The 22007-nt window shown below is 41.9% G+C and overlaps 1 protein-coding gene across 4 annotated transcripts in view; it reads left to right on the forward strand.

Annotated features, from left to right (window-relative positions):
* The window catches only part of magi2a (membrane associated guanylate kinase, WW and PDZ domain containing 2a), a 283670-nt gene that overhangs the window by 243807 nt on the left and 17856 nt on the right, over window positions 1-22007 (forward strand). For all 4 annotated transcript variants that reach the window (XM_066687156.1, XM_066687157.1, XM_066687159.1 and 1 more), the window contains 8 exons: window positions 4975-5164; window positions 11560-11598; window positions 13455-13546; window positions 13981-14173; window positions 16991-17257; window positions 18669-18854; window positions 19946-20120; window positions 21437-21656. In XM_066687156.1, the coding sequence (XP_066543253.1) occupies window positions 4975-5164; window positions 11560-11598; window positions 13455-13546; window positions 13981-14173; window positions 16991-17257; window positions 18669-18854; window positions 19946-20120; window positions 21437-21656 (1362 nt within the window). The remainder of the gene's footprint in view (window positions 1-4974; window positions 5165-11559; window positions 11599-13454; window positions 13547-13980; window positions 14174-16990; window positions 17258-18668; window positions 18855-19945; window positions 20121-21436; window positions 21657-22007) is intronic.

Consider the following 22007-nt stretch of genomic DNA (forward strand, 5'->3'; position numbering starts at 1 on the left):
TTTTAACAGTGAGAGACAGAATAACAACAAAAAAATCCAGAAAAACGCATTTCAAAAAAGTTATAAATTGATTTGCATGTTAATGAGGGAAATAAGTATTTGACCCCTTCGACTTAGTACTTGGTGGCAAAACCCTTGTTGGCAATCACAGAGGTCAGACGTTTCTTGTAGTTGGCCACCAGGTTTGCACACATCTCAGGAGGGATTTTGTCCCACTCCTCTTTGCAGATCCTCTCCAAGTCATTAAGGTTTCGAGGCTGACGTTCGGCACTCGAACCTTCAGCTCCCTCCACAGATTTTCTATGGGATTAAGGTCTGGATACTGGCTAGGCCACTCCAGGAACTTAATGTGCTTCTTCTTGAGCCACTCCTTTGTTGCCTTGGCTGTGTGTTTTGGGTCATTGTCATGCTGGAATACCCATCCACGACCCATTTTCAATGATTTGAAGGTACATGGCCCCGTCCATCGTCCCTTTGATGCGGTGCAGTTGTCCTGTCCCCTTAGGAGAAAAACACCCCCAAAGCATAATGTTTCCACCTCCATGTTTGACGGTGGGGATGGTGTTCTTGGGGTCATTCCTCCTCCTCCTGCCAAAGAGCTCAATTTTGGTCTCATCTGACCACAACACTTTCACCCAGTTCTCCTCTGAATCATTCAGATGTTCATTGGCAAACTTCAGACGGGCCTGTACATGTGCTTTCTTGAGCAGGGGGACCTTGCGGGCGCTGCAGGATTTCAGTCCTTCACGGCGTAGTGTGTTACCAATTGTTTTCTTGGTGACTATGGTCCCAGCTGCCTTGAGATCATTAACAAGATCCTCCGTGTAGTTCTGGGCTGATTCCTCACCGTTCTCATGATCATTGAAACTCCATGAGGTGAGATCTTGCATGGAGTCCCAGACCGAGGGAGACTGACAGTTATTTTGTGTTTCTTCCATTTGCGAATAATCGCACCAATTGTTGTCACCTTCTCACCAAGCTGCTTGGCGATGGTCTTGTAGCCCATTCCAGCCTTGTGTAGGTCTACAATCTTGTCCCTGACATCCTTGGACAGCTCTTTGGTCTTGGCCATGGTGGAGAGTTTGGAATCTGATTGATTGATTGCTTCTGTGGAGAGGTGTCTTTTATACAGGTAACGAGCTGAGATTAGGAGCTCTCCCTTTAAGAAAGTGCTCCTAATCTCAGCTCGTTACCTTTATAAAAGACACCTGGGAGCCAGAAATCTTGCTGATTGATAGGGGATCAAATACTTATTTCCCTCATTAACATGCAAATCAATTTATAACTTTTTTGAAATGCGTTTTTCTGGATTTTTGTTGTTGTTATTCTGTCTCTCACTGTTAAAATACACCTACCATTAAAATTATAGACTGATCATTTCTTTGTCAGTGGGCAAACGTACAAAATCAGCAGGGGATCAAATACTTTTTTCCCTCACTGTATATTTAAATTTGCTTCCATTATTCCCACTGCATTCAACTTCCATCTGCTCTCCGCGCATTTCTTCATTAAGACAGTATTTAAATCTAAAAAAATATATAAATTTTCTTGCAACGGAGGGAAATTGAAATTCACACTAGCATATGCACCTACACCCCCGAAGCACTTTCTCCCCATATCCCTCCATTAATGTCTTGATTAATTGAGGAGGAAAAAATAAAATATTAAACCCTGCTTTTCTTGTTTGCCGCAAAATGCAACCACACCGAGTTCAGGGGAGGTTTAATTGAAAATAATTTCCTCAGGGACGGCTCGGTAGCCCGGAGAAAGATTCAGTAGTTTATTAAATTAAACAAGAAAAGTTGGTAAATAAATAAATAAAAAGTGCTTCTTAATTGTTTAGTTCAACCTAACTGTGATTATCATTCAGGTTAACAGAGATAAATGGCTCTGTGCTCCGCAATGATCAATTGGTATGCGGTACTGTATATAAAATCTAATAGGAAGATTGCCAAGATAATTAAGTAGAATGGGGTCCCAGGACCATTGTCTTGGTGACTTAATAATACACTTCAATACTGATTTTGTGGAGAACCAAACCTTGGCACACTGGTCTTACTGTGATGAGCCCAAGGATGTCAGCAAGATGTGTCTTGATTGGAAATACTCTTCCAGTGGCACTTCCTTCTTCATTAAAATTGAATTCTTTAGAGATGCTGTATTTTTGTAATTTGTACTGCATAACTAGCCTAGACTCAGTTTACAATTTGAAGGCAAATCCCTTTGGGTTACTGGCCAGAAAATCAGTTTCCCTCCTCTCCAATCTCGTCTCCCCGGGGAATATTGAGTAGTGTGATCCTTGGAATTGCATTGGAGGGTATTCAAATATGAGCCTGCAGTTCAAGAAGTGAATTATATCCCCACATTGAGTGCTTAGTTTCACAACATCTGGCAGTTGACACAACCTGTCAACAGAAACACCCCAGAGGAGAACAGACTCCAAAGCTCTCGAGTCTTTACATGTATTTGTAGCGTTTCTCTCATTGGGAACAAACAAGTGACCCAAACAATCGCACACCTACTTCCTCTCACTCAGATGGAGAAAAGCTAATTTTTACCTGTAAACAGTTAAAAAGAGGCATTAGTGTGTATCTCAAAGCAATAGTTCCAATTTACATTTACCAATATATTGATTGCATATAATATTATTCACATATACTGTATAGATAGATGAAATAGGCAATAGAATGCTAGAATGCTGTACATGTATATGTAAAAAAATATTCAGTAAAAATAACATTACCAACCTTGTATTGTCTTCCAAGGAGACGTCAATAGATTCACTTAATGCAATAATTGAAGCCCAGTATCAACGGACAAAACATAAAAACTCCTCAAATATAGACCGGTAATGAAATCATCTTTTTTATCGTCCTTACTGGGATAGCATTAGCCCCATAACACTCGTCAATCAGTTAATCAATTTCTATTTTCCAGTGCAGCTTGACTTGGTTAGTACCATCTCAAAGTACTTAGTAAAGCAACCAAAGGTCAATATCATCCCAGTTGACTGAGCCGACTGACACCAGACCAGCTGTTTCACAGACACGCGAGACAGCAGGCTGTACAAACATGTTTTATGTTCACCATTAGAGACACAAAGCTTTCCAGTCAGTTTTAAAATGTTGATAGGGAGCGTTTACCTACAAAGCCACTCAAGAGTTGCCTCAAACCCTGTGCCTTAACGTTCCCCAAAATGAAACTACCTCTGTGTGAAGGCGTCCTTATGTCTAGCTAAAATAAAACTGTGCAACTGTAGCCTCATTTAAATATGTTCTTGTCCTTTCATGACAATAGAGCGATGAAGCAGGTGAGCAATATAAATATATGTCTTTATATATATATATATATATATATATATATATATATATATATATATATATATTAACAATTGCCCATTAAGAAGCACAGAAAAGAGCTCAACCAGACATTATTAGGTCACTGTTATCACAAGGCTAAGTGCAAAATGGCATCACAGAATGAATCTGATCTATGAACAACGCAAGCCTGATGGTCATTGTGTACGGTGTGATTTGCATTCCTCTGAGAGCAAAGATGCATTTTGCCATTGTGTAGTCTGCGTGATATAAAATTATATAACGCTGCCCTTAGTCTCAGCGCTGCCACTGAGCATGGCTGTCGATACCTCCCTTACGCTACGAGCAGAACCGATTAAAGCGTTTTGCTTGACATCATATCTCGACAGTCATTATTATACATTATGCAAATAATCTGTTCTTTCGGAAAATGCAGGGATACGGCATAGAAACAAACTTCCCTACAGGAGCTGACAAACAAGTGGTTAATTAATCATTCCTCCTTTTCCTCTTTTTCTTTAACATATGAACAAATTTGCTGTGCATAACATCCGACTGACTCCATACCTAGTGCTGTGTGTGGTTCCTTCTCTCTCTTTTCCATGCTACACTTCATAGAAGCATCCATGTGTGAACCCTTATGGCTGTAAACCCTTTAGGAAAATGCATATATTTGCATATTTTTCCCATAATGCAGAGAGCTGTTCTGCTGTTATTTTGCCATGTTCCTGCTTTCTAGAGCTTGATTCAGACCTATTTATGTTGATATACTAAATAATTAATATGCACTTTATTAATGGCTTTTGGCTTCTTATTGCTTTTCATTACATCATTATGCAATTTTGTTTTTTCGTTATTATTATTTTAAAAATGAAGGGTTTTTGTCAGTGAATCTCTCAGACAAAACATCTCAAATGTAGACCCAGCAAAGCGTACGAGGAGTAGGACTGCAGCTGAACCAAACTCGTATTCGGTGTGACATCATCGGCTTGTCATTTGCACGTTTCTCTGTGTTTTCAAACAAGCAGCACGAAAGCTGGATCTAAACATGACTGAGGCAGGGAAGGGATGCATGGTGAGTAATCTGAAGAAAGTGCACAGGAGTTTCTATTCAGAGTGGAAATGGGCATTTTCCCCACAGTACGCCACCAGTCCCTACCCTGCGAGGAGAAAACAAACACTGAATTAGCCGAATTGAATTAATATGGATTTTTTTCTCTCTTCTGAATCTGTCGGATAGCTCAGGTGATCGGCAGTGATGGATGGACTATAAGGACCTTTGACTCGGGTTTAAAGCTAATCTGTTCCCGTCTCAGACCGTAGTGCTGTGCGGAGAGAGGGTCTTAAAGTGTTTCTTCTGGTTTGCATCCGTGGTCCGCAGGGCAGGGCTTTTCTCCCCAACAGCAACATCACAGTTGGCACAGTCTGAAATCATAGTGGACGTGTTCTCTGGGCACAAAGACGACCGGATGAAAAGACATGTAGCTGACCGCACCGGAAGCCCCCCTAGAGACAAACGCTGTCCTCCTGGTACAGCTCATGCCAAAGTCATGTGACAGAGGACACCAAAGACCTTGATAACTTTGGGGTCACCTACATAAGAGTAGCTCGTGTGGACTAACAAATCAATAACAAATGAATGCCAATGTGTTTGCAGGTGTTGGAGCAGTGGGATGTCCCAGGCAGCCCCCAGACGAGCTTATCTGCTCCCGTTATTCCACAGAATGTTCCCTTCCCAACAAACTTCCACAGGGCTTCTTTCCCAGACTCAGCCGATGGCTTTGATCAAAGAAAACCTGACCCCTATGAACTCTATGAGAAGTCCAGAGCTATCTATGAGAGTAGGCGTAAGTAACAACCATGATTTAATACTAATATTCCCGTACAATTAGCTGTGACTGTAGTAGTTTGGCACGCACACACACCAACACACACTCCCACCCTGACACACACAACCCCCTCCCTCGTCCTCCATTGTGCAATGTGACAATGCAGATACAACGTTTCATGGTGTCACATCTGATCTGACACAGAAGGGCCCTGGTGAGCGACTGTTTTGAAATGCTCAAGGCGTTTTCAGATCTGTCTTTTGAAATATCAGGGCATTTTCTGTTGTCAACTGTTGGCCCTCATCAGGAAGGTCATAGTCCTTGAAGCAAAAGGGAAAAAAAACTTTGTGTATTTCATTGCTTGAGGAGGAGGTTGAGAGGGGTGACAAATCAATCTTCATATACGTTAAAGAAAAGAAAATGGAGTGGAAAAACGAAAAGTGTATTACGTGCTGCCGGTAAGAGTCACCTCACGTTCCCTGGATATTTTTTGTGATTGTTTATTGTGTAAATAGACCATACAGGAGAAAATATCTTTATCACAGAGACAAAAACAAGTCTCCTGTTCAGCATCACAATACCCAGTGTTTTGGCTGGGTCAGTCGGGAGGGATCTAAGGAAAGTAGGAGCTGACGTGACAATCAAAGCAATCAGAAACGGGGGATTTGCAGTAACGTCTGGATGGAGCTCACAGAGAACATCCAGAACATATGTGTGGTTAATAACACCCTTGAGGCTGAAGTCATTTCTGATTGCCATTGTGTAAAACCTGTTCACACTGTATACATATTTTCCTTTCTTTGTTGTGTGTCAAAATTTACTTGGCAATAACAATCACCTAGTTTGTGAATCCTTAAGTCTTAACTGTTTCAATACTAGACAAGGATTCTGGTAAAATCATGGTTGTCCGTGATGATATAGGGGAATATTTTGGGAGTGGTTTTTCTAATGAGGTGTTTTTTTTTCAGCAAAATGTTGGTAGCTGTTTCAAACATCCTTCTCACAAGGTTCAGCCACTTACCTATTCCTTCTGTGGGTCGTGGTCTATCAATAAGTGAAAAACCAGTTGAAATTAGTGCAGTGCCATAAAATCATGATAGCAAAAAGCATGTTTCTTAGAGAAATATTATCCATCTTGAGATCACAGTGGCTGATTCCAATAACCAAAGAATCATCTTGACTTATTTCGCCATCATTATTATTATTATTTTTTTTCTTGGCAGGCGCCCTTGTCCAGGGCGACTTACAACATAAGTGCAATCAAAGTGCAAAAATACAGAGAAGTACAAAGCATCAATCATTACAAATTCAATTTGGCTAAAACAGCAATTCAAAATAATACATTTTACAAATTCCAATTTACAATTTACACAAGTACAGTAAGTGACTTCCTACATCCTGGATGGTGAAAGCTAAGTGCTGTCAAGATGTAGGGTCACAGTCAAGGGCTACGGGAAAGGGAGCAAGGAGGAAAACAATCAAGAACGCGAGAAGCATAATAAGAACCTTGAAGTGCTATCTAGCAGGGATATAGGACTAACATTACTGTACTGTCAGAAGAGATGCGTCTTGAGTAAGCCATCTGTTGTCCACGTCCTATATTGCATCAACGTTTGCATAAGAGTTTATCACGAAGACTATGCATCTCCTGGTAGACTTCATTATAAATCATGTATAAAGAGACATGTGTCATGTTCAGCCAACATGCCTCCTCGTGAAGATCTGACTCGAGTGGAGATAGTGGTATATATGGACGGGTGGAGGTTCCTGTGTGTGAAATAGTGTTGCAGGACCGTTATCAGGATGAGTCAGCTGCCCATAAAGACGTGGCCCGTTTATTTATCATCGTCTCGATCCTTCCAACACATCTGCTCCAACGCTCTCGTTCGAGACGTGCATGGAAGTGGCAGCATCCATCTTCATTTCCATCTCTATCAGCGCCGATTCGTATTCTCGCCGTGGACTTATTAATATTTGTTTCTATTTATTTATTCTTTGTGCGGCCGGGGAAAGTAGCAGACGCAGCAGTGCACTTCTTTAGTATGCTGACAGCATTTATCCTTATCACGCCCGTATTCACAATCATTTTTCCTTCATCTGTACTCTCTTTATAAACCCATTAGAATTCCATTACGCGGGAGCCACCGAAATTGCTACAACCGTCTCCATTTTCCCAAGCCGAGTCCCACGCCCGACGGTCGATGTTTATTCTCTGCAGAACCTCATATAGTGTGGTTGTACATCACAGACTTTAAACCTAGCTGTGATGTGTATCTCGAGCAGAGCCCTGGCTGCTGTGGAAATTCGGCGCTGAGTAATATGGCTGTGGATGTTTTTCTCCAAAGAAAGGGTGGTTGTCCTTCATGGCGTGTATTTGTATGCGTACGAGGTTAACTATTACTAAAAGTGTGGCGCCTTGAATATAAAGCGGTGAGGGACATGTAACCATCCCCTTGACAAAGTATGTGACTAGCACGTTGAAATGATGGTTGCCTCACACCAAATGGTCTTGGCTAATTTATGTCCTTGTGATGAAAGCCTGATTATGCAGCATAACTGCCAATCAGCATGTGCTTGTCTTTGTCGTATTATTTAAGAGCAATATACTGGACTTATATAATTGTAGCACATTGAAAAGATAAGGCTTACTTTGGGGGGTTACTTAAAACTGTTTATAAGTACAGCAGATTAAAATAGTTCATCTTCTTCCGCTCTGTATTAATATTATTGATAATGATTGTGTAAGGTATATATTAAACAACATTGAGTAGTGTTCCTCAGTGTCTGTCTGCTGTGAATGTCTTACTGTACCCGTTCTGTCCAGATCGCACTTGCTACTCCAATGCACAATATCGATTTGCCTTCGCTGTGGCCTGTGCTGAACTGTCCGCGAATTACATAAACACATGGAGCCTGAAATTGCTCAGTTTAGTTTCCTCAAGCATAATCCCCGTATCTCTTGACTGTAGATTTAATTCGGGAAAAGAACATGACGCTCCGTTATGTAAGGTGACCTATATCAAAGATGACAGAGACGTCAGGAGAGCTTTTTGTCAACCGATCTTAGAATCCACTTCATATACTACGTTCCCTGTGTTGTGTTGATTAAAAACAACACTTCACGGTACCATGCTCTCCTTTGAAACACAACTGCCTGGATTGTGTTTGTTCTTATCCAAAAATTTCAGAGCCACCCAATAGACTTATAAAGGAAATCTGCGTGCTCTAATAGCGTCTATTAAAGATGCACTGGTTGTTTTTGAAAATTAGACGGCTTTTGAAATGGAAATTTTTCAAAATTGAAAATCCTTTCACTCCAGAATAAATGCCTTAATGATGAATGCGGCTTCACAGCAAGAAAGAGAGCGGGAAGCTATTTCATTTAGTCTGATCAAACCTGTTAAAAATGCTCAAAAAAAACAACCAGCTTGCCTCCAAAGGACAACTTTTCAATGTCATGTGCGCAAGAAGGAACGGCTCAGTGGCTTATCAGGTTCTTGCTTCTGTTGCAGACGCTCCCTGAGCTTCAACACTAATAGGGTGGTTTTGATTACAAGCCTTTGTGTCGTCCGGCAGTGAGGGAGCTCAGTACAGATGCAACTTCTGTGCGGTGACGTGGAAGACGGGGTTAAGGGTGTAAAGAGTGGCTTAGCCCTCATCTCTGCTGGGTTCACAACAAAAAGGCACCTCTCGCCAGTTTGTGCAGTTTAGATATTAATAAACCACATTTCTGCGCAGTCCTTTTAATACATAGAGTAAGGCTTGGTACACAAGCAGGCGTGTATCTGGACGGCCTAGTTAATGTAAGCATGAAGTAAACTGGAACTATTTCTTCACTCATGCTTTTGTTTTGAAGTTTAATCAGCTAAATGTGATTATTTAGTGTTTATATGCTCTGCAGTTGTGTCATGCATTGAGATACTTACAACTCCTGAACGTGACATTTTCCAGCAGAATGATGTCATGCTGAACGGTGTTTCCTGCAGTTTGCAGATGTTTCCACTAGAGGCACTGCCTGTGTGAGATCTCTCTGAGATCAAATCGTGAACTCTAGGATTACATTTGACATGACCCAGTGCACACACTGAAGTCTGATAGCGTGAGGTTAGCAGTTTGGGGTTTCTGAGCAACATAGTGGATGAATTAAATAACTTTACCCAGTTACCCACTTGTTTTCATCCTATATTCAGTATATTCGTTATTACAATACCTTTTATGTAAATGTGATGTAATTTGGGTATTTTATGTACTAGGGTTGATGGTGAACTATCAAGAGCGCATTGACTTTACAGTCTGCATGCTGAACAGGACAATATTCCACAGATTTTATGAATGCTCGGGCAATGCAGACATCAGAGGGGATGTGATGCCGGCTTTTACCGTGAAATATTATTGCACATTCAAACTTCAGTCGCTTGATTACACTGATGAAGCCACTGGACCGAAGCAATGCTTTTTCTTTCCAAACTGCTGGCCACTATGGAATTGGATTGAAATCAAGTGTTTTTTTTGTTTGTTTTTTTGTTTATAAATGAGCTCTTTTCTTACAGGATGTGTGCAGATAGTTTTGCAATTAACGCACTAAATAATTTGAAGACCCTAAATAATGAGCTCATTTGCTTTTCTTCCCAGATATTGAGAGGAAGTTAAATGTTTCTTATTTACCAAGTCAGCATAACATGAATATCGTTTTTTAAATCCCCCCACTATAACACAATCCTGAGTGAAGGTGCATTATGGTCAAAAGACAAAAAAAACTAAAAACATCAGGGTTGGTCTCTTGTTCAGTAACTTGGAAACATTGAAAGGAATATTTGACCTAATGTATATTATAGTTATGTTTCAGTGTCAATGTTTCATATTCACCTGTACACAGTGAGTGGAAATGAGTTGATTTATATTGATTTTGAGTCACTTTTTAAAGATATATAGCTGTGTCTGAATCAAAAGGGTCTTTGCTGAATTTATAAAAATGCCCAAAGGTTTTTTTTGTTTGTTTTATGTTTGTTTGATTGGTTGACACCTAATCTGATGTTTTTTGGTACCAATTATTTGAAAAAAAGTTTAAGAAATGTTTTTCATTATAAGAGAAGATATAGTGGATTAATCAAAACTAAAAGTATTTTTGTGTGAACATGCACAGATATACTGTATATGGGTTCTGTGGTAAGCCAATTACAGATATATAGGAATAAGCAACAAAGTATTTTACACAAGGATGCATGCCTTCACCAGTCTGAAACAGTACAGAAACCGGATATTTTTTTACAGCTGTATTGTACATTATTATTCCAAGATGTAAAACATTACAGTGTGGGCTCTTCACATTTGGCCCAGTTTTTAATAGGAATGTATTCACATGTGAAAGCTATATTGAAGACAAATCATGGAAACAGTTTGTGGATTTCACACATATGTGGACTGTGCTGCCATTTTTAAAATTCACTTTACATCTAGAAGGAGTCAATTTAAAATTAAATAAATAGGAATGATCAATTCAGCGCAAGTAGTCATGGTTTGCAAATCAAATAAATTCATAGAAAATCACAGACACGTTTATTTACTGCGTGTCATTGTTAGCATCTGGTGTGAATACAGTTTCTCAAAATGTTACACTTTTCGAGAAGGGTGATGAACCGAGTTACCGAACCTGGTGAATCCAGATGTTTATTAACAAGTGTAGCTTCTCCAAAGTGTGCTGGACAAATACCGCATGCAACCCAACAGCCTATTTGAATTTTACATTAACAGCAGCAGATGGGGCCGGGAATAAGTCTGATTTGCAATTCCAGCACAGCGCGGCGCTCGAACAAATTCTGCGACTAAAATGTGTAAACAACAACTAAATGGAAATTAAATAAAAATGGCAAAATCAAAAAGCGGCATGTCTTTAATTAATAATTGGCTCTTCTCTAAAAGGCATTTTTTCTTAATTGATGTTTCAGTTCTGTTTTTGGCTGACACATTTCAATGGAGATCCATAAAGTAAAGCAGAGTTTAACAAGGCATAGCCTGAACCAGTACAAGGTTGTGTGTTTTTTCCCGCTCCAAACTGGGTGTCATGAAAGGATTGACCTGTGCAATGACTTGTCAACACCAGACATAATATTTCAACAGCTGTCCAGATGTAGGGAAGGAAGCGGTTACCTCTCCAGCATGTGTGATCAAACTGTCAGTGTATTCTGAATAGATTCAAGCACACAAATAGCATAAACACAAAGAAGATGCAATAATTCAATAGAACCACACGACAATGGCACGGGAATTCTAGACCTTCCATGTTAGAACTGTGATCTTTAATGTATTGTAACTTTCTTTGCCTGTGTTCTGAATCCACGGTAAAAATATAGCATATTGCACCCCTGTTTTCTAACTTAATGGTTTATGGATGGTTCCTCAATTTCTCCATTCAGAACAAGGCCCCCCCCGGACATTTCGCATGGATTCTACCGGCAAGTACACCGGCATGCCTGTGTTGTGTTCCCTGACCGTGTCTCTGTAGTTCACCTACATTGTTTTGTTGTGTTCTGTCATTGGATGGTGGTGGTTGTGTCCTTGTTGGTTTTTTTGTTTCCTACCCCATTCACTTTGAATTGCATTCACGTTTGTCTTTTCAGTTTCACCCCTTTGCATGCTGTGTGAGTCTGAATTATATGGTTATTTTTACTTGTCTGACTCTGTTTCCCAGACATACTAACATGGTCTATAAACTGTAATAGGCAGACTCCTAAAGGGGCCCAACAAATACCTTTGAGAGGTGAGAAGATGAGTTTGTTGGCGATTTTTGAAGTGCTGCATTAATATGGGTTTATCTGTATTTACCTGCAACAGAGTAACTCTGATAAGCAAGAACACACTGTTAGGCTGATCTAGAACTTAAATAACTGAGGTTTTATCCTTGCTCTAATTCATTCTCCCATCACCCAGCCTGCAGGTCCAATGATCCCCCTCTTTACGGGGTTTCTCCTCGGTACCCCATGAATTTCCAGGGCAGGGTCAACCAAGTGACAGTTTATTGTGAGCAGAGCGATTGAACAAGGTGGAGAGATGCACCCAGCCCCCAATAACGAGCCACACCACTGTACAGCTTAATTAAAATGTAGCGTGGAAATTCCAGTAGAGGAGTTTTAATTGACATGTTTACTGCTGCATGCTGCATAGCAAATGAGTGCACTAAAACATTATGTTTGCTCCTTCATCGTGCTTGACTGGTGTAAACCCCAGAAGAACATAACTACATTTGTAAGATAGCTTGTGTTGAAATTCGCACATTTGCCATTTGTGAGTTTAAGGATGTTATATTCGGTAACCGTTTTAAATACATGTTGCTGTTTGCATCTGACTAAATTTACAATGCCATCGTTTGTTTTCTTTTATTATATTTTCCCTGTATTGTATCATACATAAGCACTTAAAGGACACGAGTTGCATCCTTGACGCTCTGGAAAAGAGTGCTTTGTTATATTTGTTGGAATATGTTGGTTTATATTTAGTCACTCCTGTTCATAAGTTTTGAGTGTTCATTTTGTCTGCTTCTCTTGTGTGTGGGTTTTCTTGTGTGTTTGTGTGTGGGGTTGGGTTGTCCAGTTTTGTTTTCACACATAAAACCGCTATTGAGTGCAGTGGTGTCAGCAGATGACTTGCACATGGTCTTTGTGTTAATTAGTGACTGAATCCCGTTACTTTCATCTGCTGTGGGAATAGATTTCTGTATCGCTGAGGGCTGTCTCGAGTCCTGCTCTCGTGTTGTGCCGCGTGCCGTGAATGAAAGGCGCAGACTCTTCAAAATCATTTTTAAGAGTTTTAAAAGGGTGCCCTTTGACCTTTGGCAGGTGAGGACAATTCTAAATCCTCAATCAACATTATACTAGTTTGCTAAAATAATACCTAATTTCATGAAGAAGATATTGCATTTCAGAAGTGTTAGTGATTAAGGGCGCACTACACTGATCTCCCAGCTAAAGCACAAATCCATCTTAATATCTACAGGAAGCCTTTGTTCTCATGGAGACGTGTCTTATTTATCGCCTCATAGGATTATTGTCTCGGCTGTTGGAAGCCAGAATCTAAGCACAGTCGAGAGCGTGGAGTGCTGGGCTTCTACGCCGAGGAGGAAATAAAAATATAAGTGATATTCATTCTTCTGACATCCGAAGACAGGGATTGAAACTGGATTATTCATAAGTAGCCACGAGGGGAGGTTGTCAATTTGTCAATTCAATATGTTCCTGCCCCGGGAGGACACATGGTCTCTTCCTCCTCCCCAAGTCCAGTCTCATGCCGTGGCTCTGTTCTCTCCCAACCTTAGGACCGGATTACAGGGAGCTGGACGTTCACCTCCGAAGACAGAAGTCCGGATTCGGCTTCAGGATACTGGGAGGAGATGAGCCAGGACAGCCAGTAAGTGAACAGGCAAGAGACACGGACTGTGCTGGACACCTTTGTTTATTCCCTAGTACAGAATGGGAAACGTTGCCTGCTTTCCGAAAATTTCGAGTCAATTTAATACAAACATACATATACACACATTACAGAGATTGCTGTCATGTGTCTGTTACTGCACTACAATCAATCTACACACAAAACAAATGGTATTGCCTATATAATTGTCATGTATCAATTACTTTTTCACTCAAAAGGCATACGCTTTGACTCGCAGGCCTCCGTGCATGTGATCACGTTCAAAACCAAAATCAATAGCCGTTCACTGTTGCAGCGTGCGTTCACAGCTCTCCCTCCCTCCGCTCACACGCCCCTCTCTCCCCACCCACTCACCCCACACCGAGGGGAGGTTGGTTTACTGCCAACCGGCTCTCTCTGGCTCAACCTCGCAGATCTTAATTGGAGCAATAATCGAGAGGAGCTCGGCGGACAGGGACGGGAGGCTGCGGCCGGGCGACGAGCTCGTGTTGGTGGATGGGATCCCAGTGGCCGGGAAGACTCACAGATACGTCATTGACCTCATGCATGGTGCTGCGCGCAACGGACAGGTCAACCTCACTGTGAAAAGAAAAGTGCAGGGGATGGGTAAGTGTGAATGGAGGACAACACCGTGGGCGAAATACAAAGATCTGAGAATAATGCCGTTGCTTATCCCGGCTTGTGTCGCGTTGACTAATCATGGAAAAGTCACTCAAATGTATCGGATAGTTGAATTCTGTTAAGCACCGAAAGGAGATGATTGCCAGAGTGTGGGCAGTGTATTTCTTTTCTGTTTAGTTCCCTGTTTATTTTATTGATTTATTGTTGATGTGGAATTGATTTGAGTGCTGTGCCTGTATATGGGGTTTGTGTAGAGAGAACAAATCCCATGTTTTATTTACCAGAAAAATTGTTTAATATAAATATGGTATGGATTCCTTCTGGAAACAAAATGAAAGAAATAGCTGGGCGGATAGTTTTGGGAATCTTATCCAGTGAGACACACAGTCTGTACTGTTTGATGTGGTGTATCCTGCATGGCTTAGATACAGTCACGGGTACAACCGTCCCATGTGTACAGTGCAAGAATGCTTATATTCAAAACTGATTTTGTTCCCATTTTGCAAACAGAGGATACATATATATTTCTGTACAGTATTTGAATATGTCCAAGAGCCATATCTTTTTCATGCTAAATCACATCAGACCTGAGATGCAGAACAAGGATGGGTACCCAATAGTTTCCGGATTGGGGGACATCACAGGGGGCTCTGAACGTGATTTTGTTCAGCCAGGAGATGAGCACATGTGCGGGCACGTGTCCCTGACTCTGATGTACAGCATGGGATTGAGTGTTCATGCATGTCGTTTTTTTTTTGTTCTTCACGAAGAATCCAAGATCGTTTGGTTCATTTCCGATTCCTCGCCGCCATGTTGGCTGAAATGGCAAACATGGAAATCCCGGGAGACGGGAATCTGTAAACAAGCTGAGATCAATGCCTCTCGCAGCTGTGCATTAATAAATCCATACCTGTGACAGGCCCGTACCGTTCTGATCGTCCCGTCAGTGGCATTTCCTGGTTTTGATCAGACACTGAGCCGCTGTCTGTCTTCATCGCCGGTGAGCACACCAGCCCCTCGCCTTAGATCTGCTCAGCCTTGCATTTGAAGTTACAGGCAGCCTCGCTTTGAATTTTTGTAATTCGGTGAAGGATCCCCTTATGTTTTCTTTGTCAAATTATGAAAGCTGACATTCGTTTTTTTATCCCACCAGAGGGTAGGAGGATCTGCACTCCCTACCTTTGATCGCTTTTGTTTGATTAGAGAAGGAAAAAAGGTAGCATTTTATCAGTTCATATGATTTTTCCGCCATCTGCATTCCTTGACACAATTTATTTATTTGGGGAGGGGAGTGCGTTAGCAAATACTCCAGGACGCGGACCTGTACACCTCCCTTTCTCGCCGACTCCCAGTGCAGTGGGTTAGACAGTTGATTTAACAGCACCGGTCTCAATTAACGCATGTGGTGACGTAATTTGCCAGGGTCTTTTGTAACGATCGGCAGCGCGGGGACGCAGCGTGGCGCCTGGGAAACTGCTCTCATTCACAACCAGCGCACACTTTTCTCCCTGATCCCCTGTATTACTCTCTGCTACAGCAGTGCTATAAGGTATCATGGGCCTTACTGATATACAGTAGATAACTAGTCGGAGATAAGACGCTGACCTTTCTTATATTGGGCAAAGGACGCTTGGGTGAGGCCCCTTGGACATCTGTAGGCCGAATGAGTGTTGATTATAGTTGAGAACTGAGAACGCCTGATATACACAGTCGAAGATAAAAAAAACATCGACCGGATATTTTGACATACAGTGAGTTATAGAGAACACAGTGTTTACATTTGATTCTATTCTCCGGTATCTTATATAGCTTTTTGTTGGTTGTATACCGAGAATAATAACCAGAAGAGAAAGGGACTTACTTTTAAAATAATAACAGGAATCAAGGCATAGGTGGAAACAGATTAGGCTTTTCCAGTCACCTCTATTTGACACCCTTGAAGAAAGCCCATTTCTTCATCCTGCATTAGTGTACACTGACATTTCCCCTAACAAGAGAGAGTTGCTCTGGAGGGAGCGGAGACATCCTCTACATGTCTCAATTGTTTTTGGAGGGGTGTCCATTTTTATTTTTAAGAAGAGCAGTCACTGTACACTGACAGTCAGACAGGCAATTTTCTTTCTTTATCAGCTCCGGTTTATCTGCCATTCCCTTCCATTCAGGGCCTGACAGGAGGGAAATTAATTTCTCCTTTGTCATCAGCAGTGGAATTTATCTGTGAATCGAACTTGAAGACTAGCAATAAGTTTCTTTCTCCTATTGCCAGCACTGCTAAATGATCTGGTCTCACACAATAATATGACGTTCCTAATGGTTGGCTTCTTGAAGTATTGTCTCCAGTTACCTGCCCAGAATAGACTTGTATACTTTAAAGCGTTCAACTGAAAACAAAAACTAAAATGCAGTTGATCCACTTCGGCTCAACTTTGTAATTATTCTATCGTTGCAATTATGATGGTATTTGAAACTGGGATACAGCACCCCCTAGTGCCAGAGGAAGGTAAAAAGGCAAGAGAAAATCCTATTACATGGATGTTCCTAACTAAGAAAACATATATATATATATATATATATATATATATATATATATATATATATATATATGTAAAAAAATACTGAAATTAAAGGTTTGTATCATAGTAATGTTTGAATACATTGGTCATCTTCCTGTTTTTCCCCCTTCACACTCCCTCATTCTCAGTATTGATCAGTTTCACTGTGGAAAAAGAGTATCCATGTCCATCTCACCCCCCTGTGGCCCCACTGTGGCCCCGCCGTGACACCCTCCCTCCCTCTCCACAGGCGAGCCCTGCCCCGAGAATGGCCGAAGCCCTGGCTCGGTCTCCACTCAGCACAGCTCCCCCCGGAGCGACTTCACCGCCGCCCCGTTCGCCAACAACCCCACCACCAACAGCACGCAGCCCCCCGCCACCGGGACCTCGCCGCCCGAGGGCTTCGTGTCCCACAGCCTGCAGACCAACGACGTGGTCATCCACCGCAAGGAGAACGAGGGCTTCGGCTTCGTCATCATCAGCTCGCTGAACCGACCCGAGAGTGGGTCTACCATCAGTGAGTGTCTGAGTTTCACTCTCTCGTGCGCTAGTGCCGTATGGGTTTGTGATATTGTCTACAGAAATCAAACCTTGAATCACTGTAGAAATGCAATTATAATATGAAAGCACCTCTTGAACTCTTATTGTAATTATTCTTGATGTTGTTCTTAATCAGGATTATGATAATATCCACAGCGTCAACATCGGTGGTCGTCACCGGCAGTAGTGCTTTCTTTCCGTCATTCTCAATTCTGTGACCCTGAGAAGCTGATAAGTCATCCATACCCCTGGGTTCCTTCTTTCACCTTCAAGAAATAGGACACTGTCTGCCGTTTGTTCGATTTAATACCGGGCACCTTTTTCCGAGACGCTGGCTAGAGTCCAGGAGTTAAAATGAAATGAGAGAAATATGAGAGCATGTGCGTTCTATACCCAAGTGCCATTGACTGCCCTCGTTTTAATGTAGGCGACGGAGAAGCCTGATAACTCCAATTAGCCACGATAAGATGCCAGCGAGTCGGCTCGTGGGCTCGGTAATTGTATTCCAGCAAAGACCTGGATCTTAATAAGTCAGGCTTATTAATTGGGGCCATCTGACCCGAGCCAGGGGAGTCAACAGAGTGACAAACAGCACCTGTAAGAGCTCTCCCAGGCAGTGTAGGAAACTGTATTTGTGGCTGACAAATTGGCCTGTTGATTATCTGGTTTATCAAACACCTGCAATTCAAAGGGCACGAGCAGGGAGGTCTGGGGGGGAACGTCTCCTGGAGGCTTCAATGCCCAACTCTGGCTTCGAGAAGCAATCACTGCCTCATACGCCAGCCAAGATAAAGGTTAAACAGACATTTTTTCAAAGCCTATTATCTCTTTATTGTTTGTAATTGTTGTTGAAAATAGATAAATAGATAGACGGATGGATGGATAGATAGAAAGATGTTTTCTTCTTGTTTTCTTTCTCCCCCGATTTATTTTTCTCACAAGGTCACAGGTAACCGAACATGAAATTGCCCTAGTTTCAAACAGAGCGCGCCTTATCTGTGCATTACCAAACAAACTGCACAGCTTTCCATTTGCATCTTGGCTTCTCCCTTTGAAAGTACTTCTCCATAAACAGAGGGTAGGGAGCGCCCAGCGTCTGAGACCAAATTCATATTTAACCAAAAAAAAAAAGAAAAACATATTAGAGCTTTTTCTTCAGTACCCGAGGTCTTCGAAATACATCTCTGCCTCCGATTCGCGATCTGTTTCAAGTGCTTCTGTTGCTCTGAGAGCGCACCGCGTCTGGGATTATCTTTCTCTTTTTTTTTTTTCTCTCTCTACTGTAGACCTTCATGCCCGAGCCAGATTGCTTTTCATAAATAGTAGTTAAAGAGCAGTCGGCGCTTCAGGTCTATCAGTGTGCTCTCAAGTGCTTGTTTTCTCTCAAGCTGTGCCCCACAAAATTGGCCGGATAATCGAAGGCAGCCCGGCGGACCGCTGCGGGAAGTTGAAAGTGGGCGACCGGATCCTGGCGGTGAACGGCCAGTCCATCATTAACATGCCGCACGCCGACATCGTCAAACTCATCAAGGACGCCGGCCTCAGTGTGACTCTGCGCATCATCCCTCAGGAAGGTGAGTCAACGCTGGCCGAGGTAGCTCGTTACTCATGCCGTACCCATCGCAGCGTAGCACAGGTAGGTACTTTGGCAGATTGAGTGTTTGTTGGTCCAGTGTGTTTATTTTCCTCATCACTAGAATATTCAGGCAGTTCTTGAAATGTGGATGTCTGTTCTTTCCATTAATTGAATCCAAAAGCAGGTAGCAAAAACTATGCCAGGTCTCTCTCGTACTTATATCTTCAAGGTTAATGCGGTTGCTATAATATTGCCAAGAGCTAAATATAGAATAACTTCCGTTGGCAGATAATTTAGATTATACATTTATTTATCGTCTTTGCTTTATGAAATAGGGGCAAATAGGCTAAATACCATCCCGTTCTGCTTATGTAAAAATGACATGACCTAGATAAGTCATTTCTAGATGTCTTGGATGTACTGTAACTGCTGTGCATAATAATTATAATGATAATGATCATAGAACACAATTAAATGCAATGATACCTTGTTCTGTATTGATTTTTGAAAGAATGATTAGCACTTGTTGGAATTCTTTTATATCGTTTTATGGCAAATCGTGCATTATCAGAAAGGTAAAGAAAAATGTGTGACTTGAACCCATTTTTTTTGTGGTTGTTGTCATTGAAAATAGATAGATAGATAGATAGATAGATAGATAGATAGATAGATAGATAGATAGATAGATAGATAGATAGATAGGTATGTAGATAAATAGATAGATAAAGGTGTTTTCTTCATGTCAGCAAGTAATGCTTTTAAGAGTCTTTTCCAATTTATTTTTCTTGCACGGACACGGGAAACCAAATATGAAATTGTCCTTTTTCAACACAGATCCCTTGTTTAAGACTTTGTAAGGGGAACAGATACTCATGGCAATGAGTGTATATTAGCAGAGCCCTATAAAGTATGTATTTTCCAGTAACTGTTTAAGACTGACATTTGTGTTTTTTCATGACAACCATTCTGCACCAAACAAAAGTAAAAACAGAAATAATAAAACAGTTTGCACATAGGCCTGTGTGTGTGTGCGTGCGTCTGTGTTGAGGAGAACAGCGGTGACTGTGCTTTGTGCCCGCTGTGCCACAGAGCTGAACAGCCCCGCCTCGGCCGCCAGCTCGGAGAAGCAGAGTCCCATGGCCCAGCAACACAGCCCCATGGCCCAGCAGAGCCCAGTAGCCCAGCCCAGCCCTGCCGCCCAGCTCAGCCCTGTGGCCCAGGCGCCCGCTGCTCCTCCGCCACAGCTGCACGGCCACGACAGCAGGTAAGCAAAGCCCAACACCATTGTGGCATGTGTGGTCAAGCCGTCCAAATGGGAGAGTGACTCAATGGGCACACCGGACCGCCCCTAGAGACATCACTGAGACTGAGCTAACTGGTGCACCGTGAGATTAATGATAAATGTATCACTGTAAGAAGCTGTTTTCCTGGTTTGTGTGTCTCATCAGCTGGCTCTTATGGTGGCTTCAATTATTTACCTGAACTGTACCAGTAGGAAGCCACTAAATAATTTATCAAACACAACGTCGGTAAGGTTTTTTGTTTATCAGCCTTTTTTTATTATTATTTATTTTTATGTGACAGTTCAACATTCAAGTTTCTAACTTTCTGTGCTGTATGCATTCTTTTATACGCTTAATTACAAATAGCTATAACCTGTTTCCCACTTCCTACGGTGCCTCATAAAGGACAATATATATAGTCAGCAGTGGAACAGCTCAAAAACTTTGATGGAATGTGTTTTTGTGTGTCTGTAATATTTTTGTAATTGTTTTCTTCTGTTTAATAGTGTTGGTGTTTGGTTAATCTGCTCTATATAATCTTCTCTGATATTCTTTCTCCTGGATTGTAAAGGACTGATATGACACAGTGTGCATAGTAGCAAATAAGTGAGGAGAATCCATTGTGTGTTAAGGCTTACAAAATCCCCGGAGGTCGTGGATGAGGCTTCAGACCTTTCCTTTGACAGCTCTGCGTTATGCTTTCCTTGTAATGGCAGGCTAATGCAATTACAAATGCTAAGTTCCCCATTAAGTTTTAAGCACTTCTTACTGTACGTGTGAGTTGATTAATGAGAAGTCAAAAGTGGTACTTTGTGTTTGAGAATGTTAATGGTTTCAAATTAAGGTCTGAAAGCTCATTTGCAGTTTAAACTGCTTTTAAAGACCTTGAAAACATATTTTCTGGTTCCTGCAGGTGATATAACTTCAGCTTGTCTTATATCTCATATCTTAATCCCAATGAAGTTTATTGAAAATGTAGAGTTTGTTTCATTTTCACCTGTTGTCCGCTTATTGAGAGTATAGATGTATATCATCTCCTCTGAAGTGAACGCCCTGTCACCCTGTGGATGAAGGAGATTGTCAATTAGAAATCCAGGGGAGTCTATACAACAAAATGAACCACATCAAAGTCATTTGGATGAAAGCACACTAACAGAGATGCCTTCATCACACACAAGCCAAATCAATCCGAACCTCCCGCCACACAATAATCCGCAGCACGTCCAATCTCTGACTGTGCTCTCTGGGTGTTGTTTCGTCTCTCCAGGCAGGGTTCTTCATGTTGTATTCTTGTTAGCTACAGATCAGAGGTCAAAGCCAGGCAGGATGTGAAGCCCGACATCAGGCAGCCCCCTTTCACGGACTACAGGCAGCCCCCTGTCGACTACAGACATCCCCCCGTAGGAGATTACCGGCAGCCGCCCACGCTGGACTACAGACACCCACCGCTCCTCGACTACAGGCAGCACTCCCCCGACTCCCGGCAGTTTCCCATACCGGACTACAGGCAGCCGCAGGTAAAGGGAGTCACTGCGCCGGACATGGCCCGCCAATGTAGTTTGAGTTCAAAAAGCAGGCATAGACATCACAAGTATCAGACAGTTGTTCAGATAGATGGGTTTGTTTTGTTTGGTTGTTTTTTTCTTTCAGTCGAGGCTTGAATGCCTCTGAGAGCCTCTACAGGGGATTTGAGTCCACAGTTTATGAAGCAGTCAGGTACAACTTAACTGGCTTTAATAGGAGAATAAATAATTAATGGCGGTACGGAGAGGTTATGAGCAATTAAATGTAGAAAGGGTATTTGAAGGCCTTATGTTATGTTCTAAATAACGCTGGCCCTTGAGACTCAATTAGCTGGTTAAACAGCT

This window comes from Amia ocellicauda, chromosome 15 (genome assembly GCF_036373705.1).
Source record: "Amia ocellicauda isolate fAmiCal2 chromosome 15, fAmiCal2.hap1, whole genome shotgun sequence".
Lineage (NCBI taxonomy): Eukaryota > Metazoa > Chordata > Actinopteri > Amiiformes > Amiidae > Amia > Amia ocellicauda.